General features: G+C 35.9%; 1 protein-coding gene across 21 annotated transcripts in view; it reads right to left on the minus strand.

Moving 5' to 3' along the window:
* The window catches only part of PCM1 (pericentriolar material 1), a 90,895-nt gene that overhangs the window by 39,197 nt on the left and 26,179 nt on the right, over positions 1 to 25,519 (minus strand). For 15 of the 21 annotated variants that reach the window (XM_027529871.1, XM_027529874.1, XM_027529872.1 and 12 more), the window contains 16 exons: positions 23,465 to 23,565; positions 21,337 to 21,553; positions 18,899 to 19,100; positions 17,601 to 17,774; positions 16,927 to 17,084; positions 16,570 to 16,808; positions 12,297 to 12,433; positions 12,029 to 12,158; positions 10,896 to 11,036; positions 9,906 to 10,096; positions 9,110 to 9,313; positions 7,118 to 7,337; positions 6,867 to 7,012; positions 5,780 to 5,970; positions 3,363 to 3,534; positions 558 to 916 (listed from right to left, as the gene is read on the minus strand). In XM_027529871.1, coding sequence (XP_027385672.1) covers positions 558 to 916; positions 3,363 to 3,534; positions 5,780 to 5,970; positions 6,867 to 7,012; positions 7,118 to 7,337; positions 9,110 to 9,313; positions 9,906 to 10,096; positions 10,896 to 11,036; positions 12,029 to 12,158; positions 12,297 to 12,433; positions 16,570 to 16,808; positions 16,927 to 17,084; positions 17,601 to 17,774; positions 18,899 to 19,100; positions 21,337 to 21,553; positions 23,465 to 23,565 — 2,982 coding nt within the window. The remainder of the gene's footprint in view (positions 1 to 557; positions 917 to 3,362; positions 3,535 to 5,779; positions 5,971 to 6,866; positions 7,013 to 7,117; positions 7,338 to 9,109; positions 9,314 to 9,905; positions 10,097 to 10,895; positions 11,037 to 12,028; positions 12,159 to 12,296; positions 12,434 to 16,569; positions 16,809 to 16,926; positions 17,085 to 17,600; positions 17,775 to 18,898; positions 19,101 to 21,336; positions 21,554 to 23,464; positions 23,566 to 25,519) is intronic. The other 6 variants (XM_027529875.1, XM_027529881.1, XM_027529877.1 and 3 more) reach the window with 1 other exon arrangement.

Raw genomic sequence — 25,519 nt, forward strand, 5'->3', positions numbered from 1 at the left:
CAACAAAAAAAAATCATAAATAGTGAGTGCTATAAAGAGAACTTTAATGTGATACTCAATGACAAGCTTCAATAAAATATGGGTTAATGCTTTATCGTACTAGCTAAGGTTCAATTCCTGAAGGATTAAGAGCAAACATTTCAAAAGTGATTTCACCTACATGATATTCAAAGACTGCAATGTAGTTAGAGGGCCACATTTCTTTACATGAATCCCTACAGATCTAGCCAGAAGTCATGAATAAAGTGTTACGTGTAATATTAAACTATAGAATAGTAAAAACTTCCAAACTCACAGGAACCACCATACATAGGAAACATAAGAAGTTTTAAGAAGGCACTAAAAAGAATAAATGTTATGTTTTAAAATATCTACAACATTAAATCCTACTTGATACATTTTATTTAAAATGTTCTCAAAGGTAACTAAAAAATGACTTTATTCAAGTGGGTCTAAACAGCACCTACACATCTAGCCATACTGCAATTATTTACAACAGTGAGAGTAAGGTTACCAATAGTTAGGCTTATCAACAGTCAACAAATTTCAGTACTTACCAATATTTTTCACTCTGCTTTTCGGCTGAGCAGAATGCCTCTTCTTACTCTTTGATTTGGGAGTTTTATCTTTAGATGCCAGGCTGGCCTGTGCAGATGCTTTTCTTGACTTGAATGTTTTAGTTACTGTTGTTGGATCTACTGGGTCAAGCATACTGTTAAAGCTTTCTAAGGACACTTCATCAAACTGGCGTCTTCTCCTACTGGTATCTAGTTGATTTTTGCGATTACTATTTGTTGTTTTCTCTACAGACACTGCAAATCCAGTCTTGAGAAATGGCTTTTCTACCTCACCTTCTTGGTCATAAAACCATGGTGTCCTACTGTTCTCCACCTCCTCTTCAGGCTGTTTTTGATTCCTTACCAATGAAAGTAAGTTTTTATATATTACAATGATACATTTCTATGTCTATGGAAAACTCCAGATATACTTAATTTGTAGTGTACTAGTAGAGTCAGATAAATAAAAATTGTCAACAGACTATAAAAAATATTCTCACCAAATATACATTAAATATGAAAACATTACACAGACTAATTTACTAAATTATTTTAAAATTTAATTTTGGATCTTTCTCACTAAACCATTTTCACTAGTTCAAGTTCCAAAGATCCAACATTCAAGATGGAAAAGAGTGGGAAAGAAAAATCAAGGGAGGATGGGACACAAAAGGAAAAAAAAAAAAACACAGAAACAACTGAAAAAGAACGATAGCTGGAAACATACATGGATCTGTGTCACCTACAGCAGTCCAAATATAACCAGAATTTGGTGAAGACAATTGGTCACATAACGAGTAATTTATTTCTCTGCACATTAAACCTCGTTTAGCTCTATTAGTCTAGTGTCACTTTCCAAATTTTATCTACTAAACATCCTTGACTATGTTAACAGGAATTGAATGGTTAACTAAGTCTGGGGGAAAATGGGCAAAACAAAGTTAAACAGGCACTTCTCAGAACTTTTAATATGCCAATGTCCTTTAATATATGTCTTAGAAGAGAACACAGTGAATAGGATGTACAACACTTTTTATTACAGAACCTGACATGGACAACAGTGTTCCTAAGAATATAATTTGGGAGACACTGATCTACAGGGAGTAACTCAAGATAAAGACAGCAGACCTACAGTTTACATGCCAAATTCAGCTTGCTGCCTGTTTTTGTATGGCCTGAGAGCTATGAATGAGCTTTATATTCTTAAAAGGTTGGGGAAAAAACAGAGAAAAATAGCTTGTGACACATGAAAATCATATAAAATTCAAACTTCACTGATCATAGATCAAATGTTATTGGAACACAGCAATTAATATGTTTACATAACTGTTTATGAATGCTTCTGTGCAAAAATGGCATAGACAAATGGTTATCTCTATCTCTAGCAATATTTACTAGCTAGGCCTTTATAGGAACAGTTTCCTGATCCCAGCTCAAGACTACAATGTTTCATTTGACCTCTTTGTTATCTCCAGCCATTTAATTCAGAGAATCTATAACAGCTGAAATTTTAGCAAGAGATGAGGTCTAATCTGAAGTAGTCAAATATTTAAAACAGTAATATCCAGATCCATCCTTTATTTTTTAACTATCAATTAAATATAAAATACAGTTAATACTGAAGTAGGGACCTTTCAACAGGAAGGCTAAGGCTTTGAATAAATGTCCATTGCTTAAATCATTTTTGAATGGCAACTGAGCACTAAACACGGTCTCAGGCTCTGACAATAGGATACTTTCACAGAATAAAATGAGACTTAGTAGGAAAAAGTGGTTAGTACAGCTAAGAAAAGGCATCAACAAGTTCAGGGCAGTCCATCCCAGGATTCCTCAAGACAAACAGGAAGTCAAATTCTAAGAATTTGTTGTTAATTAAGTAAAAAATAAAAAAAGTTCATGATTTAAAAACTATCAAAGTGCTAAGAGCTTGAGACATGCCCCAACACATAACTAAAAGGAAAGTAATGTGACATACATTTATAAAGGAATAGGAAAGACAAAATCATACAGATACTTCTGACAGAACAAGTATTAGGCTCAAAAAATCGAATTTTTCATCCTTTTAAAGTTTTTCTGAAGGAAATAACAATAAAAAGGTTATAATATTTTTATCAGCTGGCTATCAAAATCATTTTCTGGATTAAAACAATCATAAAAAACTTATTTACTGAGCCATAAAAATGCTTAGAGAATGATTAACCCGGGCCAGTAAGTCTTTCACACTATTTGAGTCAAAATTATAACTGGGAAGAATATCACATTGAAAAAATAGTAAACGTGTGAGAAACAAAGAAAATCCTGACTATGACTGATAGTATGTATCACTAAAACTTTCTTGGCAAAATTTGTTTTTACAATCTAATAGCATTCAACATTGTGTCTGGATGCACCCTGGGCACATACTCTAATCAGGGGCTATGAATCAAACAAGTCATCACTTTATAAAAACCATCCTCCAGTAGTTAATGTTAGTTTCCAGTTCTAAACCAATGAACAGTGAACTGTTTATAATCTTAAAGAAAGGTACGAAATCAAGGCCAAAGATACTCTATAGATTAGGTCTTATTCTTTCAAACTGAATCCCACAGGACACTCTGATCAAAACTCTGAACTGTTTTTGAACCAGCGTTAGCAGCAGATGTATGCCTGAGAGACCTCTGGTAAGAAGTCAAAGCTTCATTCTCAACACTCTCAAGCCAAACAATCACAAACATCCTCCCTAATTACATTTTCAAATGACATATAATACATATAATCACCAAGTGACGCTTAAGCAAATAATGGATTATGTTTACAATAAAGTACCTTTGTTTTTCTGCTCCAATAGAAGAACTACTTTCAAAAGGTTTTGGAAAAGCCATGTATTCTGTTTTCCCTGAAGGATTCTGGGCTAACGGTTGCTGCTGTTCAGTGGGTGTAGAAATATTTTGAGAAAAATCTCCAAAATTAGAAGGAAATAAAGGGCTGAAATTCATACCTAGTAAATAAAAACAATGGGTAAGATACAGAAGCACCTTTAACCTTAAAACAAAATTCAAAGATAGTTTTAATTAAATGTGCCATTCCAATCCACCAAAACAAAAAACTAATTAAAATAAACTAACAGGGTGGTTCAGTGGTAAAGAATCCACCTGCCAATGCAGGAGATGAAGGTTTGATCCTTGGGTCAGGAAGATCCCCTAGAGAAGGAAATGGCAGCCCACTCCAGTATTCTTGCTGGGGAAATCCCATGGACAGAGGAGCCTGATGGGCTACAATCCATGGGGTTGCAAAAGAGTTGGACACGATTTAGCAACTAAACAACATCACTCATTTATTTAATCACTGTTTTGCAGCTCAGTCCTACTATGTTTTCAGCATTGGTGATTCAAAGATAAATATCGATCCCCACCTCCTTAAGAGTTAAAAGTTAGAAAAAATAATACATGATATTTATCAAAGTAAGCATGACTCTACTGCAGGTGCATTAGACTCTACTGTAGGCGCATTACATGTTACTTCTTTCAATGCTCAAAACAATGCTGTGAAATAGGTACTGTATTTATTTGACTAGTGAGAAAATAGGCTTAGAGATCAAATGCCTAGTAAATGAAAGCAAAAGTTAGATCTCAGGTCTGCATGACTCCAAAGCTCAGGTTCTTTCCAATCTAACTGAGAAGTAAAATATAATCACATACTTTAACATACAGTGCTGCATCAGAGGTATTTGCAAAGGGGCCACTAACAACTTGGAGGAGAAGGGGAACAAGGTTTCAGGAAACTGAACTACATGATGAAGAATGAACAGTCTCTGAACAGAGCTGCCATTGGTAGAAGGCGTATTATGACAAAAAGGAACAGTACGTTTAATTGCCTATATTATTTGTTACTTAAACAGCCTAGTCAAAAAACATTTACTGCCAGTATTAACCCACACTCAAGAACTAAAAAACTTGTTAAACTGTTTAACACTATTACTTTTACAATCCCCTTAAGAAAATACACTGTGATACATGGATATTTATATTTACAAAACCCTCCCAACCCTTTTTCTCTTCATATATTCTCTGGCAAACACCTTCAACTCCTCTCTCTTCATGACCCATCTAACTGATCATTCTATCTCCAGAACATTTTTAAAATTACTCCTTTTTCTTATCACTACTGCCAATGTCTTAGGTCAAGCTATCGTCCCCTTCCTGCTATTACTGCAATAGCCTTTTGTTCACCATCTATACTCTCAGCTCTGTCCCCCCAATCTCAATCAACACTATGACTAGTGTCATCATTCTAAAATATAAATTTCATGCCATTCCTCTGCCCAAAGTCCGCCAGTGTCCCCTCTAGTAAGCAATGGAAAGTCCAAGCTTCTTTGCCCAGCACAAGGGCCTCTGCTGTGTTCCAGCACATGAACTACTCTGCCCCTGCCAAGGCCCAAAACACCAGCCACACTTTATGACCTCTAAATTCTTTACATGATACACTTGTTCCCCTGCTTTGCAACTCTAAGTGGTTCCACTGATCAGAAAGTCCTTTCCCTTCTAAACTCCCTGGAAAAAAGTTCTATTGGTTCTTTAGCTTTACTATCCCTTTCTAGATTTGCAGACAATCCGGTACCCGCAAAAAGCAGGCTATTCAACCCCACCTGCACCCAGCCTACAGCACCCATGACAAAGCACCAAGCATTTACTGACACTTTTAGCTTCCCCACTAGACTCTTAAATGCCTTAAAGCATCAGCTTTACTCATCTTTGAATCCCAGCCACTTATATACTGTATGGCACATGACAGGAGGAGACAGTCTGAAAAAAGTCTGAACTAAATAAAAGTAAATATGAGCCTGAACCAAACAGTCACCCTTAGCCTAGAGGTTTATCTCCCTACGAAGACATAAAACTCCTCTAGAAGGGTGCTGTCCTATGCACCTCTCCTCTCCTAATATCTTACAGAGCACCTGATGTATAGTAGTCAGTAGACAAGTTAATTTCTTTCTTTGATAAATAGCTGTGGAATAATTCAAAGATGTTAAGACTAAGCAAACATTTCATAACTTTATTTCACTAGCAACCATATTCAGTTTAAACATTCACTATAAAGAATTAAAGTAGAGAAGAATTTATATTTTTCTTTGCAAACACTTCCTACCATTCCAAAAGTAAATGATAAAAATCCATGTATTACACAAATGTTATTCTCAAGGACTCTGCATTTACTTATTTTCCTTTAAGTTTTTGGCCACTTACTTGGTGCAAATGACGAAAAATTAGTAAATCCCGGTAGGTTAAACAGATTTACAGGCTGAGTTGGAAAGTTGAAAGGACAAAATAAACTGGGAGAAGGAGGGTGTGATGCACCACTGCCTCCTTCCTTGCTTGCAGGTTTTTCTGGATGCTGATTTTGTTGGTGCATGAGTTCACTGAGCATTTGTTTCAACCTATAAAAATTGAAGGAGTCAGTAATTTAAAGATTAGTTACATTAGCATCTATGTCAAGTATATCCAAGTGTGTGTGTGTGTATATATATATATAAAATGATTCAACAGTATGTGGAACACAGGGTTCTCTGGTGGCTCAGTGGTAAAGAATCTGCCTACCAATGCAGGAGACATGAGTTCGATCCCTAGTCTGCAAAGATCCCATGTGCCACGGATTAACTAAGCCCACGTGCCACAACTACTGAGCCTGTGCTCAAGAGACTGAGAACCACAACTACTGAAGCCTGGGCGCCCTAGAGCCCACGCTCTACAACAGGAGAAGCCACTGCAATAAGAAGCCCGTGCCAACTACAGAGTAGCCCATGTTCACTGCAACTAGAGAAAAACCCACACAGCAATGAAAATCCAACCCAGCCATAATTATATTTATTATATTTATAATAATAAATATAACATTATTTATAATGTTAAATAACAGTTAATTAAAAACAAAACAAAAAATGGTATGTGGAACAAACTGGCTGCTCTGATGTTTACTATAACAAATATTTGCTTGTGCTGCATGCTTAATAACTTAGCCTTTGGAACAAGAACTACACTTAGCACTTCTATCAGATAGGCATAATGACAACACTTTCACCTAAGGTTAAGTGTAAAGTTGAAAACCATAGTTATTTTTTTTAAGTCTGGTCCACAGAATTAAAAGAAAACATTAGGCAAAAATCACTGCTTATAAAATTCTCAGGAATCAGAGAAGATTCAAAAATGCAATTTGGTTCAGCCCTTCTCTCCCAGAAGGTAACTGTAAAACCTTTGCTTTTACACTGCAAACCAATGCTAAAACTGAGCTTTAGCACTGAGTACACATTCTCACTACTTCTAAGGAGCAAATTACCTCTGTACATTATTCTGCTGCCACGTTAGCTGGGTATAGCACTGGTTCAACTGGTGCATTATAAGGTGCACTTGCGGGGATGCAACACTGCTGGGCATAACACTATAAGGACTTGTGAGAAGAGTTTGTAGCAGACAAGACAGAGTCTGTGGAAAGAAAAAATTTTCCTTAACAGTTACCAATGACTTGAGAAAAATGTGTACTGCTTCAAAAACAAGATTAAAAAAATTTACTTGCAGAGTAAACTTTACCTGCTGGTCTTGCATTAAAGTCTGACAAATATTGACACTGAAATCAAGTTGTTTCTTTAGCTGATTAATTTGTTCTTGCCATTGTTCTTTCTCTTCTACATAAGAGAGTTCGGACACCCAGCGAAGGTTTTCCTGACGCTGCATGCTGATATTCTGTTGTCTTGTCTTGGCTAAAGGACGATAATTTCCATCTGCTGAAAAAGGGCGATTGTTCTTCCACCTAACACAAGATTTAAAGCATTGTCATTTTATGTAATTATGTGTATTTTAAATCTAGCAAAAAACCTTGATACCCTGCTTGGTCCCATACGCCTGTATTCCATTTTTAAGTTCACTGAACTTAAAATGTATGTAAAATAGAGTGAGAAAAATTCCGGATTTCTAGTCTTGTACAGTATCACTTTGCATTCCTTTTCAGTCTTTTTTCACTTATGTTTTACAGAGAAGAGTTCATATAATTCTGTATTCTTCAAAATGAAAAGTTATTATGGATACTTTATCACAAGCATTTTCCCACTCTTCAAGCCTTTAAGCTTAGCCACATAACACCCCATCAAGTGCAACTACTTAAACCATCTTTTTATACATGAAATGTATTTTGGTTATAAATAACAATGCAGTAGACATCTTTGCTGACACATCTTTTTTTTACTATCTATGATTTTTATTTTTGCTTAATTCCCCAAAACAAGAGTGAAGATCAAAGATAATCAACCTTCCTGCTATCGAGCTGGAATCTATCTTGACAACAGTCTCCTGTGATAAAGTAAACACCCTATGTGGTCTTTGTCCCAGGTTCCCAGCACAGAGCTCCTAACTCCTGACCATCTCCTGAGTGCCAACTGCTTCTGTTATTCATCATGCGCTCCTTTTGGCAAACCCTAGTTAGCTTCATGATGAGGACTGGTCACCAGAAAAACCAACCAGATGTTAGGTTGGAACTTTCAGCATTCCCCAAACTTCCAGGGAGGGAGACTGAGCTTAATCGCCAATAACTTAATCAATTCTGCCTGTGTAAAGAAATCACCATAAAAACTCATAAACAGCATGGTGAGGACAGCTTCTGGGTTGAACACAGTGAAGTACTAGGCAGCTGATGTGCCCAGAGAGGGCATAAAAACTCTTTGCTCCTTCCCAACCCACCCATGCTTTACACATCTCTTTCTCTGAGTAATATCTTTCATAAGTCAGTAAATACAAGTATTTTCCAGAGCTCTATGAGCTGTTTTAGCAAATGATGGAACATGAAAGAGGCTGTTGCTGTTGTTGTTCAGTTGCTAAGTCACGTCCTAACTGCACACGCCGGGCTTCTCTGTCCATCACTATCTCCCTGAGTTTGCTCAAACTCATGTCCATCGAGTCAGTGATGCCATCCAACCATCTCATCCTCTGTCACCCCCTTCTCCTCCCACCTTCAATCTTTCCCAGCATCAGTCTTTTCCAAGGAGTCAGGTCCTAGCACCAGATGGCCAAAGTATTGGAGCTTCAGCATCAGTCCTTCCAATGAATATTCAGGGTTGATTTCCTTTAGGATTGATTGGTTTGATCTCCTTCCTATGCAAGGGACTCTCGAGAGTCTGCCCAGCACAACAGTCTTCCCAGCACTACAGTTCAAAAGCATTAATTCTTTGGCACTCAGCCTTCTTTATGGTCCAACTCTTACATCCATACATGACTACTGGAAAAACCATAGCTTTGACTATACAGACCTTTGTCGGCAAAGCAAAGCCAGGAAATCCCAAAATCTATAGCCAAGTCATACAGAAGTGCGGGTGCTCTGAAGACTCGAGACTTTAAAGTGGCATCTGAAGTGAGGGCACTCTTCTTGGGACTGAGTCTCCTAACCTGTGGAGTCTGGCCAACTCCAGGCAGTTAGTGTTGGAATTATGTAGTGGAACATGCACTTGGTTCAGGTAACTGAAGAACTGCTTGGTGTCAGAAAGACAGGAAACTCTTTAAAATCAAGCAAAAAGTTAAAACACTGAAACTAACCTATTTTTAGTTTCCTTTACATTGTAAGAATTACGATTTGCACTGTTTGGAGGATACATATGAAAGTTATCATTGGAACTGGCATCTTGCTCCTCCTCTTCCTCCTCTTCGTCTGTCCGAATAATTCCTTCAGAAAGGTAACCATCTTCATCCCCTTCTTCATCTAGGGCACACTGGGTAGAACCTCCCCAAGTTGCCATTGTTCTGGAGATTAAGAGACAAAATACAGATCATTCTGGAGATGAGCTACTTCACCTCCTACTATGAAACAAACTCTATACCCCTCACCAAAAAAAATTACATAAATATATGTACATGTATATGCATACATGGGTTGTGTATATAAAACTTCATTTAGGGATAATTAACTATGAGATGGCTGTTACTCTCCAACTGCTGTAATATAAAATGTTTACTCTGACTTCCACAAAACAATTCTTCAAATAAATTAAACCAGTAATCATATCCCCTGGGACTCATTCCTAAAGTAAACCTCCCTCAACTTTTAACTTTTCCATGAGTGACAGTTTTCTAGATCAAAACCCTCAAGAAAATCTCTATCAGTTTGGTCAAGTGTCTTAGTAATTTTTTAAAAAAATTTTAAAAGAGAGAAAAGTGATGCTATGAGAAGTTACAACAGAAAGTAGCTGCACTGAGTCACAAAGGTGATGCATAACACCCAAGCCTCACTGCAATAGCAGACTTGTGCTGTGATGCAGAGGGAAAATGAGGCTTGCCTATCCTACAAGTGTTAAGTTGGTGGTATTTTTTAAACTGATTTAAACACCTCTCTTACTTTTCTGTTCTGCTTTGCTGAGGTGTACACAGGTTCTCAGATCCATCACTTCTCAGTGAAACAGCCACTGGAGATGCAGTTTCAGCCAGACCTTGCCTCCTCTGATGTTCAGCCATCAGAGCTTCCAGCTGCTTTCTTCTCTGTCGTAGCTCCTCCCTTAACATTTCATGTCTTCGCATATCTGACCATACCTGTTATTTCAAAAGTTACAGTCAAGTTACTATAAATACTGGATTTGTTTCAGCCTTAAAGAAAAACAGGTTAATACTATTGCTAACACCAACAAAAATTTCTATCCTGACTCTATCCTTTTTACACTGAGACACCCATGAAGGTTAAAATGCTATTTTAGTAATAACATGTATACCTGTGGCGGATTCATTTTGATATTTGGCAAAACTAATACAATTATGTAAAGTTTAAAAATAAAATAAAATTAGAAAAAAAAAAATTAGGCAACCATTAATTCTTAATGAATACAGTCAGGAGACACGCAAGTCACGGTTTCCATCTCTGGGTCAGGAAGATTCCCTGGAGGAGGAAATGGCAACCCACTCCAGTATTCATGTCTGGGAAATCCCATGGACAGAGGAGCCTGTGCCACAGTCCATGTGGCTGCAAAAGAGTCAGACATGACTAAGCAACTGAACACGGACATATTAACTTCATCAACTATTGAGAGAAAGTTGTTATGTTTTCCACAAATCACATATAAATAAAATGCCAAAGGACAAGTTTTTCTAATTGAAATGAATACTACTTACTGTAACTATTCCTTACATACAAGTCTGCCAAATATTTGTTAATAAAGGGCAAGACTTAAGATATTTAGAAGTATCTCAACTTAATTACTTTTTGGAAAAAATTATTTCTTTCCACAACTTAATAGGCTACATAATAGGCTACATTTAAAAACATGTTTCACGGATATTCAGTTTTCTTCCTTAAGACATGACTTAAGACCCAGGAACAAGATGCAATATACAATACCTCATTATCTACCACTGAAGAATCATGAGGCTCAAAACCAGATTTGTTTGTACTGGCTTCATTCTCATTAACGGTTGGGGATGAAGTAACAGCTGGCATATGTGTTTTTGTGGGACAATTACCCACACTAGCAGCTGACAGCTAAAAAAGAATAAATAAAAACTATTATAAAGAATTAAAGTAATTAAGTTAATTTCATAAAAGCAATTATTCACCATTTCTCTAGGGCTTTGGTACCATATTTAGTTTTTTATTGCCACACCTCAATTGCCATCATGATTCAAAGAAAACCTAACATAAGAAAACAAGATGAAAATGCAGGCTAAAGATGATCAGTATTACTAACCCTCCAGAACATGAGGAATAAAACATTACTGTGGAAAATGTCATATACTCAACCCAACTCTAGCATATATTCCTCTGGTATTTAGACTGGGAACAAGAAAAAAGACGTAGACAAAGAATAAAAGATAAACATCTAGAAAACAAAGTTATATTAGAAATATCACTTGATACATTTCCTTTTCTTTGAAAACAAAACCTGACTCATAAATAAAGCTATTCATAACAATAAAGTGTAGGAAAAACCTCCAAAAGAATGGATAGTTCCCTCCCATATTAACCCTACTCCTGATTACATGACATGGACAAAGACTGTACATTCTCTGCTCAATCTCAAACACCCATGTGTGGGGTACCATTTAATAAGCATATATACATATAATATTCAAACTACAAATAAAGTATTTTAATTTCCAAAAAAACTCACAGTAGCTTAACAGCTTTACCATGTAATTTTAGACCAGTAAGAAATGGAAATGCTTCTCCCTTAACTGCAAAGTTCAAACCAAAATATCTTAATATAATAAATAGTTATGAACACACATGTTCTGAATCACTAGCCAGGCAGCCCAACAAGTGAAGAATGTAAATAATCAGAGTTAATTCATACATGCTATCTTTCACAGTATAAAGGTACATCCCTAACCCATTTCATTTGTCCCTCCATTTCTTTAATCATGAAAGATTTATAAATCTATCATATTAGTACTAGAAAAGACAAGGAGTACTTTCAATTGACATTAAGGCTTTAAACATCTTTCTTCAGACAAACAAAGAAATTTCCTAATTACCTGTAGGTTAGGACATGCCTTTTGCAATTCTTGAATTTTCTCTTGAATCTCAATCAGTTTCTTTCTTTCTTCCTGCAATTGTTTGAGTTCTCTCTGTTGCTGCTGTAGTTTAGCCTCATAAAATTTCTCTCTATAATTAAATTGACATTATATTTGTGGACTCCAATAAATCTGATAACAGCATTAAACATGATGTAGTAGAGTACCTATGGAGACTTTCTAACAAGCACTAAATTTTTATGACATGAAAGTCAGAAGCTTAACATACCTTGCCTTTTCATTTACTCTAGCATCTTTTTGTGTTTTATTGGCATTTCCTCTAGTGTTATTTGCATTTTGTTTGGTGTCTTCTGCTGGGAAGAAATCCTCCACAGAAGTAACTCCTTGATTGGCTGCATCATCGTCCTAAAATAGCATCATTATATTAAAATCATCTTGATATGTAAAGACATTATCCAATTCATAACTTAGTAAAATATGACTCGGTTGTAAAATTCACATAAAATTGAAAGCAGTAGGGAAAGCATGATTTTTAGAGAATAATGAAGTTCATCTTCTACCAATGACAAGAAATAAAGTACTAAAACTAAAACAGTACATTAATAATTTGAGCTGCCAATTACCTAGTACTGGGGCAAATACTAGTTTGACTTTTCCTTCCTTGACTAGATTGTGAACTATCAAAAAACAGTTTATATGAAAAAGATAAAAACTGCATCACTGAAGCTGGGAACTCTTGATATGAGATCATTTTTCTTCAGATATATAACTTTTATATCAACAATTTAATAATTTATGTCTAGTATCACTTGCTCAGTTAGTTTTCCATTTCCTCACTTTGGTATTTAGTTTGTGAAACAAGTACCAATGGCTCCCAATAGAAAAGCTAATGAGAATGAACCATCTCAAATGTGTCACTGGAAAAACAACAAAAACAACAAAAAATTACTTATCTTCCTAACAGTAGGTCCATATCTTCTGTTAAAATCAATGTACTTATTAAAATGTTAAGACTGGAGGTCATCTGTCACATTTTCTTAAAAATATTTAATACTGTACACTTTATACATGCTTTCTCTGCAGATATCAACTGAAACTCTAACTGCTGGATATAGAATTATAGTAAAATCTTAAAGAGTTAAAGCTGACTAGATTGCAAACCTGTCTAATCCATTTTAAGCTTCTAGACATGGTGTTACTCTGGTCTTCTCATGGATCTAAAAGCTAAGCTAATATATTACTAATACAGTAAGCTTAAAAAGAACTGAGTTGCAACCCAAAGATACCAAAAATGGATCATGAGGCATTTTCACACAATAAGTGGAAAAACCAGTATGAGAAAAAAAATACCCTGAAGTTTCAGATTGTTATATGACGGTGTCTGATCACTTGATATAAACTCCAACACTAAAAGTAACTGACTACAGAATTACTGATGTAATACATGTTGTATTACAAGAGATTGGTTCAAGATGGCGGAGCAGAAGGACAAGCGCTCATCTTCTGAGAGAGCACCAAAATCACTACTAGCTGTTGAACCACCATCGACAGGTGGACACTGGAACCCACCAAAAAAAGATACTCCACATACAAGGACAAAGGAGAAGCCACAATGAGATAGGAGGAGGGTCGCAATCATAATAAAACCAAATCCTATACCCAGCAGGTAGGCGACCCACAAATTGGAGAACAATACTACCAAAGAAGTTCTCGCACTATTGTGAAGGTTCTAAGCGGCCCATCAGTCTCCCCAGCCTGGGGATCCGGCAAAGGGGCTGGGAATCCCCAGGGAACCTGACTTTGGAGGCCAGTGGGGTTTGATTATAGAACTTCCATAGGACAGGAAACAGAGACTCTACTCTTGGAGGGCACTAACACATTGTTTTACAGACTAAGATACATCAGATGGACATGTGGAGACTTAAAAGACATCATAAGGTTTTACAGAACATATAAGCTGTCTCACTTAATCTAATCAGGAATAATGATAGTTTTATACAATCATGGTAACTGTATAATTGTTTTGAACTTCTCCTGAGTCCCTTGGAAAAAAAGGATATAAGTAAAGGCACAAGCAAAAGAAAACTATCCATAATAAAATAAATAAAACTTATCAATCTTAAACATACAAAAATTTGGGGAGTTTTGGATCATTTTTTAAAAAGCTCTCAGGACAAGGCCCCTTAATCCTTTGGGGTTGCAGTTTTCTTTTTTTTTCATACATGTCATTTCCCTAAAACAAAAGAGTTCCAGTCAACATAAACCTGAAGTTAAGCTGACTCATCTCTAAGCCACCAAGTTATTCACCATTTCTGATTTATTATTCCCAAGCTGGAATCAGGATTGCTGGGAGAAATAACAACAAGCTCAGATATGCAGATGATACCACTCTAATGGCAGAAAGTGAAGAGACATTGAAGAGCCTCTTGATGAGAATGAAAGAGGAGAGTGAAAAACCAGGCTTGAAACTCAACATTAAAAAAACTAAGATCATGGCATCTGGTCCCATCACTTCATGGCGAACAGAAGGGGAAAAAGTGGAAACAGTGACAGATTTTGTCTTCTCGGGCTCCAAAATCACTGCAGATGGTGACTGCAGCCACAAAATGAAAAGATGCTTGCTCCTTGGAAGGAAAGATATGACAAACTTAGCATATTAAAAAGCAAAGACATCACGTTGCCAACAAACATCCATATAGTCAAAGCTACTGTTTTTCCATTAGTCATATACACATGTGAGAGTTGGACCATAAGGAAGGCTGAGCACTGAAGAACTGATGACTCCAAATTGTGATGCTAGAGAAGACTCTTGACAATCCTTTGGCCTACAAGAAGATCCAATCAGTCAATCCAAAAGGAAATCAACCTTGAATATTCACTGGAAGGACTGATGCTGAAGCTGAAACTCCAGTACTTTGGTCACCTGATGCAAAGACCTGGCTCACTGGAAATCCTTATGTTGGGAAAGACTGAAGGTTAAAAAAGAAGGCAGCTGCAGAGGATGGGGTGGTTAGACAGAATCACCAACTCAATGGACAGGAATTTGAACAAACTTCAGGAGATATAGTAAAGGATAAGGTAGCCTAGTGCGCTGCAGTCCATGGGATTGCAAAGTCAGACACGATTTAGCAACAGAACAACGTTATATGTATAAACATATAAGGTATTATTTATATTTCATAATTATTTATCTGTGTAATTATATAGACAGGTATATATACACTGATATGAAGTCGGAGAAACCTGGCATGCTACAGCTCATGGGGTCACAAAGATCTGGACATGACTTAGTGACTGAAAAACAACACACTGACATGAAGAATTCTCTGACATGTGTAGTAGGAAAAAAAGCAAGTTGTAAAATAATATAATCTATATAAACACAAAGAAATAAAAAACAAAACTTTTATGTAATTTTTGTTTACAACTGCAAACTGATTTAAATGCACAGCAACCTCTGTAAAGGAGAATGGGATTATGAAGGTTCAGAGGGAGTTTATGAGTAATATTTCTTTTATTTTAAAATAAAGTACACAGTCATCTTTCACTTGAGTAATTTAAAATAAGAATTTCAAAAGAGGTTTTAAATAATACTTGAAATTTTTTATTCGCCAAAAAATTTTTTTCTATACATTTATTAGTGTGGTTATATACACTTCATTTTTTCAACGTAACATAAGCTAAGCAAACCTAAATGAAAACAAATGATTAATTTTACCAGAAGATTTCTGGATTTCAAAAATCATATAAATTTGAATACTTTAGAAACACTCTTAAGGATACTTCTATACAGTGATTACGCTGCTGAGAAAACAACAGAAATATATATGTAATAGATGAATGATTTTTAAAAGTTTAGTCATTTTTAAAAAGGTTTAGAGCTAGTCATAACTTTGAACCACAACAGTTAATAAATACACTGTCTAGAGTATATTAATAATTATGTAATTTTATGTTCATATATACAAATGGCTTTTTAAAAATTTACAGCTAATAGGTCCAACTTTACTTATTTGGCCTTACTGAATAAAATTCAGACAACATATGGTTTTTCTACATCAAGTGAGTTAAGATCTCAGCTAGAAGTCTCAACTCTGGCTCTGACAATAGTACAACTGTGGTTAATTAACATTTCTAGTCTGTATGTATATCCACCTAAATGAGATGCTACTGCGTTCTACAAGATACAGAACTAGAATCTCTGGCAGGAAGACAAACTTGTTTTTGTAATAAAGCTATACTGGTACACAGCCATGCTCATTTGTTTACTGTCTATTGCTGCTTTTGTGCTGGGTATTATGACAGAAACTTTATGGCCCACAAAGCCTAAAATAATTACTAATTCACCCTTAGGAAAAGTTTGCTGATCTCTGGTAATATGGCATGTAAAGTGCTAAGCATATAAACTACTATATAGTTAGAATCCAATAAACATATACTAGTATACTTACACCCACATAATTATCAAACATATACACACATTTTACCTTATAAGACTATACATTTTTTGACAGATTAAAAAAAAAAAAAGCAGTATTTACCTGCACCATGGCTACAAGGTTCTGTAAGTGTCTAAGTTTCAGTTTTGCAGCCATAAGCTTCTGGATCTTATGTTCAAATTCAGCATCTTCAGGAGTCTCAATGATCAGGCTGCTGCTGTGACTAGACAGTGAAGCTCCACTGAGGGCCTCATCTTCTGCTTCCTCCTCCTCCTCCTCCTCATCATGACCTTGTGCAACAGGCATCTCCTGTTCTCCTTCTCTATTGTATCGACAATCTGCTGAAAATATGTATCACTGAAATGCAGTAACTTAATGAACTTAATTAAGAGCTCTAAAGAAAGAAAATCCACTTCCGAAGAGTATGGTACAAGTATCTGTGAATAGAGTCAATCATACCTGAAGGAGGAGGCATGTTTAGAGCCCTTATGTTGGCAGCAGACCTGTTGTTAATTTCACAGTTAGAATTAACTGCTCGCCCATCTCTATTGTTAGAAACACACTGTGCATTAGAATTACTATTTACTTCGTTCCAGGTGGCAGCCACTTGTGGATTTCTGAAAGGAAGGAAAACAGCCTCAAGTTACTTAAAGTAAAAAAATATATGTAATATTAAAAAATCAAAGTTTTAGAACTACTAAAAAAATAATTCCAAACTATGAACATCATTGGCTATTTCATCTTTTAAATAAATGGCTCCTGCATTTCACTGGCTTCAGCTATTCAGAAATTTAAGAAGAAAAATATCTAAAAAAATCAAAATTACAACAAAGAAAATTAAAATTACACCAAAAAATAAAGACACAGGAAAATGAGAAATTATATACTTCTTATAATTAACTTATATTTGATGTAACAAACAGCAAATTTACTAAACTTCCGTACTCAATAAATCCCTACTTGCTATTCTTTACAGGACAAGTTAAGATTACACTGACCAAACAGCAGACTTACAGGAGAAAAGCTTAAGTAAAATGCAAACAGTAAGCACTCTACTGAGGGTTTTCTGTTCCATATTAAAAGTACTATTAGAATGAGTATGTTAGAAAAACAAACTTGAAAAAAGTTCTCACCGAATATGAGTAACAGGTTCAGAGTTTTCATGCTCAGAATCATATTCCGACTCTTCAGTTTCTTCTTCTTTTGTGTTTTCATTCACAGCATCTGTCATCATATCTGATGTTTGCTCATAATAATGAACTAATTCTCTTAGTTCATTCAACCTCTTTCGAACTTCATTTAACTTCCTGATAAACAACAAATATATACAAATTAATACCCATTTTAGTAAAATAAAGAATACACCATTTCCATACAGTAGCAGCCAGCACATACAAATGTTAAACTCAGTCAAATACCCAGGGTACGAGACTGCAATGAATTTAATTTCAAGTGCAAGTTATTCAAAATCTCATCACCTTATATCTAAACGTTACAGACAAAAATGTAAGAAATTCTCCTTAAAGTGCTCACTTTAAACAGGTACAAATGTTAACAGCTTAAATCTTAATGTCAAAGATATTCCTAGGTTTCTTAATAAGTATCAAGAATGTGAAGTACTAAATATTTCATTTAAATAGTACCTCTCAGGCAAATCCAATATATAGGGATTACTGAGCATTTACTGAAGATTCTCAATTTGTCTACAATATATAGAGCTCTATAAAGTATGTCACATTTTACAAAAAATAATAATTAGGTTGTTTTTACTGAATTCCAGTAATAATGCCAATAGTTTTTAATACTTAAAACACCTTTATCATCAAATATATTATGCCAAATGAAGAGAAAGAGGCTTAGTGAGGGTGCTATTCGTCCAGTCACACAGCCTTGTGAAATACAACTTCAAAGCTATCTGACTCTACAGTCTGGGCTAAAATACACAGATCTTTTAACTGCAGTACCTTTACTTGTAAAATGGGAATATATTATGTACTGCTGTGCTCATTCACTCAGTCTGGTCTGACTCTTAGTGACACTATGGACTATATAGCCCACCAGGCTCCTCTGCCCATGGAATTTTCCAGGCAAGAATACTGGAGCAGGTTGCCATGCCCTCTTTCAGGAGATCTTCCCAACCCAGGGATCAAACCCATGTCTCTTGCATCTCCTGCACTGGCAGGTAGATTCTCTACCACTGTGCCACCTGGGAATACCCCAGGAATACATTAGCTCACAGAAATTACATTTCTCTGGGATAACTCAAAAATGCATGTATAATACATACACACTTACTCTTCCACTATATCACTTAGGAATGTTTATCATATTAAATTCAGTTTTTCCAGAATTTTCAACAACAAAAAACCCTAAATTTGACGCTATGATTCAATTATAATCTATGTAAACAATGTGCGTATAAATTATTTACTGGAGTTTTTCAGTTGGATTTAGGTGGCCTTCATTTTCATTCTGATTCTGAGAAACTAGAGAAGCAGCAGGATAAGGAACAGATGGCGTGAGGTTATTGGATTCTCCATTGACCACTGGTGTTAAGACTACAGGAGCAGAAGGAGCTGTGGTTGTACTTCTCTGATCCACACTCCTTTGTGGAGAGGCTGAAGAAGGCACAACTACCAAAAAAAAAAAAAAAAAAGCCAGGTAACATACATAAATATAGCATCAAACAACACATTCACAGTTTGCTTGGATAGAGAAAAATGAAAACTAAAAGTCATTAACATCTTAAATTCTGCAGCTTTAAAATGTGAAACTTAAGCATATAACATCCAGGCTACTTGTTAATTAAGAAGTCCCTCAACCAACCAGAGTTAAAACAGAAGGGAAAGAAGAGCAGGAAGACAAGATGGAAATCAACAAGAACTATGATATTCTACCTTGAAAAATTAACGAGAGTGCTTCTGTGATCAATTTGGTTCTAGGTTAAGTTAAACACAGCCACTGTGTATGATGTACAGCCCACGAGCTACAAATTTACGGGGCAGCCCTAGCTGATCAGGTCCCTGAGAATGTTCCACTCCAGAGGGATTCTATCTGGTCTCCAAGATAGAACTCTTCTTGTTCCAAAAGATAAAGCAAAATTGTTAAAGTGACTGTGGTACATTACACCATGAAATGCAATAAAATTTTCTAATTGGTTGATGGCTAATCCTCTGCAGTTCTTGAACTACATTTTAATTACTCTTCTGTCCACACAAATCAAAGATATTTTATGCTTTCAAATGCAATGAATGAAGGCTAAGAACCTTTGTGCTTCTCTCCTACCACTCTAAGCTATAATCATTTATCTTTCTCACAATGACAACCATCATTTGTTGCTCACATTACCATCTACTACAGCTGGTTTCCAATAGTCTTTTCTTTCTATTCCTTGACTGTTTTACCTTTTGCTGCTGCTTTCACGCTTTTTCCCAGAGAAAAGTATGATTTTTTAGTCTCAGTAGACAGAGTGCTCCTTCCTTTATATATATAAAGCTGACCACAAGGCTCTGAGTACAACTTCCGAAAAACTTAAGATGTTTTTCTTGGTTATGATCATCAGTTTAGGAAGAATAAGCATTGGGATTAGATTATACTCTGGAGGAGGGGGGGAGTAGCTGAAGTCGGGGGAAAGAAAGGAGTGTATTTCAGGGAAGAAACAGTACACTTCTTTGAGGGTGGCAGAGAATTAGGTTGAAGAACAAGGAACAGAGGTCCAGAGATGATGTTTTCTATCCCTCGTTTTTTCTTTAATAAGACAGCAGCTGAAGAGAATAATGACCAGTGGGGTTGATCCTGCCAATTCTGATTTCCAACACTATAGCTCCTACTATCAACTGTTTGAGGAAGAGGCGTGACCAGACTTGGAGAAGGATAAGGTTAAATGAGGACAAGTAACTAGATCTCAATTAGACAAAGGCAAGTAAAACATGAGGTCGGAAAAGAGTTTCTACAGTATAACTGAGATGACCATTGGTTTTCTTATATAACTAACTAGTTATAAATCAATATAAATAGTACAATCAGCCCTCCATATACAAGAGATGTGCAGATTTAACAAAAAGCAGACAGAAAATATTCAGGAAAAAAAAAAAAAACGTGGATCTGCAGCATGCTGGTTAACTGTCTACACAGCATTGACACTGTATTACGTATTTTAAGTAACCCAGAGATGATTTCAAATGGACTGGATGAGGTGCTTAGATTATATGTAAATTCTATGCCATTTAGATAAGGGACTTAAGCACCCTCACATTTTGTCATCTGTAGAAGGTGTGGGTGGGAGTACTGGCACCAATCCCCCATGGATACTAACAAATGGCTGTATAATTATTTAACTAGTATTAACTAGGTTGACTGTATGCCTTTTCTATTCCTGCCTGAGATGACTATTTCTATATTTCAAAAAATGAGGTGTTTGGAACTTTCTGGACTAAGTTTTTCATATCTCGATTTTTTTGTATAAATACTTCCTAAATCTGTTTTATAATTTTAAAATAAATGTACTAATCTGGTTTAGTTTTTCTTTAAGGAAAAATTTTGGATATGCTAAAAAGTGCAGCATTACTATGTCCAAGTATCTAAGTGCTTTGATACTTTTCCCTTTCTAAAATGCTACCAATTTTTCAAGTCCAAATTCATCTTTTTTTCTGAATTTTACAGAACATATCTACCATCTATTTGGCTCTACATTATATTGCTTTATTACTCAAAAATGTTTCACATGCAAGTGCTATTTCACCACAAAAATCTTAATTTTGAGTAACTATGCATTCATTTATTCATCAAATATTTACAAAGTAATTACTACACGCTGACATATATACTTATGCGTCCTATACTTAAGACTACTGAGCCAGATTTACTTACATGATGAATTGTTCAAATGCTGATCTCGAAGTGTATGAAGTTCTCCAAGAAGTTTGTCCATTTTTTGTTTCTTTTCTTGTAACACTCTCATCTTGCTAAAAAGTTGGACTTTCTCATCAGGTAAATGCTCTGAAACTGATGGATTTCTGCTCTGAGAAATCTCCCTAGTTAATGAAAGACTTTCTGCTTGTCTTCTATTGTCTGGAACAGCTGGAGGCTTATTAAAAAAAAAAAGAGAAGAAAAATAAAGGCAATTCAAGGTTGCATTCTCATTTTAAAGATGCGTAAATATTCTTTATAAAAAGAGATAAACAACTGTATTGTGCTGCTGGGTAAGCGTGTCTTTCCTTTTCCTCAATTGCATACAGTTTTCTGATGTGCCACTATATATAATGTGATATATACTGTTTTATAGACACAAATAACTACACAGTGGGGATTTATTGGATGTTATTACCTGGATCTAAATTAAGTTCTAGAAATGCCACATTTTATACAGAATAAACCTTCAAAAATCTCATCCTCTCTCTTGCCATCTTTTTACAATCACCATCATACACTTCTTAACCTATCGGTTTTTCCTAACACTTCTTTCCTATTAAAAAAAATTAATGAAACATTTATGAAACATAAATCCACAAAGGATTAGGGAATCATATATGAATAACCACCACTGACTTTAGTCCAATTTCAATATTTAATATTAAGATGTTATGGGAAAAACCCCAACAAACTTTTTGGCTAACTCAATATTTTGCCACATTCACGTCAATTCTTTTAGAGAAATATTATGAATATAATATTAAAGCTAAAGCTTTATAGGTACAAAACCTCAACCAATTACTCTCTCAAGAGATAACCACAATCTGGAATTTGACATCTACCATTCTCATACATGTTTTTATTTTGTAATACCTGTCCATGTATCCATAAAAAATATACACTCATTACTCATTAGATAAGCTAAGTGGTATCCTTCTTAAACTTTCATTTTCATTCATTAGCTTTGGTTTGTTTACTCTAACTGGTTATGGGATTTCGCTCTGTGTATATATCATAATTTATTAACCCATTTTCCTGTTCATGGACATTTAGATTGTTTCTACTTTGCTATTAATACAATACTGCCATGAACATTCTTGTATGTATCTCCTTTTGAATATCTGAGAGTTTCTCCAAGGTGGGCCGCTGCAGGGTCACTAAAGAAAATGTACTGCTGCTGCTGCTGCTGCTAAGTGTCCGACTCTGTGCGACCCCATAGACGGCAGCCCACCAGCCTCCCCAGTCCCTGGGATTCTCAAGGCAAGAACACTGGAGTGGGTTGCCATGTCCTTCTCCAATGCATGAAAGTGAAAAGTGAAAGTGAAGTCGCTCAGTCGTGTCCAACTCTTAGCGACCCCATGGACTGCAGCCTACCAGGCTCTTCTGTTCATGGGATTTTCCAGGCAAGAGTACTGAAGTGGGGTGTCATTCCCTTCTCCGAAAGAAAATGTACTAGATACTGCTAAATAACTCTCCAAAGTAGTTGGGTCATTTTAACTTGGTCAGCAGACAGGAGATAATGCATTGTCAACCATACTCATTTCCAGTGGAGAGAGATTAATTCATCCTTTATTATTTAAAGTCCACAGATTGAAATTTTTCATTTATATCATTATTTACAAAGGTCATCAAACTTATTAACTCTGAAATTAAACTTTAGGACTTTCTTGTTAGTTAAACACTGCAAAAACACATATTCACAATAACTTAACAGTTGTGACTATACAATCTTTAAGGTGAAATAAGAATGTGTCATCTGGAAGCATAGGAAGGGGAAGTTTCACTCATCACTACGTTTAAAGGAGGTATTTCCTCTAATTTAGTGTTTCCCAAAGTATAGTCCCAACATGTCCAGCAGTGGAATTGCATGGCAGGATGCCCATCTCAAATGTGTGAATCAAAACAATTTTGGAAGTGGAGGTTCCCACTGACCAGAAATCTACAATTTCGAACAATCATGCTGTGTGACATCATTATGCTTGGTAAAGTCTGAGAAGCACTGCTTTCGTTAATGTGATTTTAAATCCAGTACACCAAAATAACGAAGTGCTGCCATGAGAATCACGGCATACAGAATCACAGATACCTGAGAATCACGAAGCTGATTATGAAAATGCTGAATTAAATCATTCAATTCTTCATTTAGTTCAGAGGTGATACTGACTCCAGATAGGCTACCTGTAGTTTCTGTTACAATTAAAAAGAAAGTTAACTATTCATTAAAGCAAATAAATGAAAACAACACTTTTACTTCTGAGAAGCTAAAAATAAATTGGAAGGGGGCATGCTTAGTCACTCAGTCATGTCTGATTCTTTGTGACTCCATGGACTGTACCATACCAGGCTCCTCTGTTCATGGGATTTCCCAAGCAAGAATACTAGAGTGGGCTGCCATTTCCTTCTCCAAGGGAATCTTCTTAACCCAGGGGTCAAACCCACGTCTCCTGCATTGCAGGCAGATTCCTCACCATCTAAGCAACCAGGGAAGCCTAAATTGAGGGGTAGGGGTGAGGATTTTAAAATGTCACTTAATGTAAGTTGAAACTAGTTAACTCTTAGATTTATCTGCCAACCAATCATTTTATATTTCTAACCTGAAATAAAGGAAAATTCATAAAACTCTAGTATTGTGGTTCAACTCTTTCTGTCCCAACAGTCAAGAGGGAAATTGCTACATCTCAATTAAGCAAAAGGACTCAACATAGTTCCAATGAGGTGGATGAACCTAGAGCCTATTATACAGAGTGAAGTAAGTCAGAAAGAGAAAAACAAATGTCATATATTAACACATATACATGGAATCTAGAAAGATGCTACTGATGAACCTATTTGCAGGGCAACAATGGAGACAGACACAGAGAACAGACTTACGCACAAGGGCGGGAGGGGAGGGGAAGGAAGGAGAGGGCAAGATGAACGGAGCGAGTACCATGGAAATACATACACCACCATATGTCAGACAGGCAGCCAACGGAAATTTGTTATATGCCTCAGGGAACTCCAACTGGGGCTCTGTAACAACCTAGAGGGGTGGCAAAGGGTGGGAAGTGGGAGGAAGGTTCTCGAGGGAGGGGACATATGTACACCTATAGCTAATTCATGTTGATGTATGGCAGAAATCAAACCAATGCTGTAAAGCATTTATCCTTCAATTAAAAATAAATTTTTTTTAAAAGGGGGGAAAATAATAGGGACTCAATAGAGTTGGGGTGCAAGCAGGTCTACCAAATTGGGCTGGAAAAGTGGCAGGGAAAGTGGTGCTTCTGAAAAAGCCCAGCTGATTCTCACCAGCCTCAATCCCCACTTCATCCAACAAAATCAATGCTCTATACAGGGGTCAGCAAACTTTCCTTAAAGATTCAGATAGTAAATATGTTAGGCTTTGTGGAAATACATTACTTGTCTCAACTACCCAATTCTGCCTTTGCATGGCAAAAGCTACTATATATAATCATAAACAGATGAACATGGTTATGTTCCACGAAATTTTATTTCAGGCTAGTTTGCTCACTTCTACAATAGAACAGGTAATTTATTGAAGCACTTGCTTGTGATACAAGCTATACTAAAAGACCACAGTTTTTATTGTCAGGCTGTATTCCCAAGGCAGTATTCTGATGACAATTTTGATAAAAGTTACTGCTCTACTACTCACTCAACCATGTTTATCTTTCCAGCTCTAAGAGACACTATAAACTATTTCTGTTTTGAAGGAAAAATATTAGCTTTCTCAATGAGAAATTAGAATTTCAGGGCAGGATAATATCCCACGTATCTAGTCCAAACTATTTGAAAAAAATAAATTAGACTCTAGGATAACACACAAGCTAGTTAACTGATGAAAGGGAAACTCTTTCCCATGAAAATCATGTTGCCTCTCTCATAGACCAGAAGATTAAATACTGTAAGTTTGTTTTTTTATCAGTATTCTCCTGCAAAATCTCCTAAGTACAAGAGGAAAACTGTCTTCAATCATTAACCTAAAATTCTTTTTGAACTAGTACATAAAATAAATTCAAATTTAAATTCCTGTCCATTCTCCTCTTGGTCCCAGACTCATAAGAGTACAGTAAAAAAAAAAAAAAATTACCCGCTTACTACAAGGGAAAAATAGGGATGAAGATTTGCATAATTATAATTA

Source organism: Bos indicus x Bos taurus, chromosome 27 (assembly GCF_003369695.1).
Source record: "Bos indicus x Bos taurus breed Angus x Brahman F1 hybrid chromosome 27, Bos_hybrid_MaternalHap_v2.0, whole genome shotgun sequence".
NCBI lineage: Eukaryota > Metazoa > Chordata > Mammalia > Artiodactyla > Bovidae > Bos > Bos indicus x Bos taurus.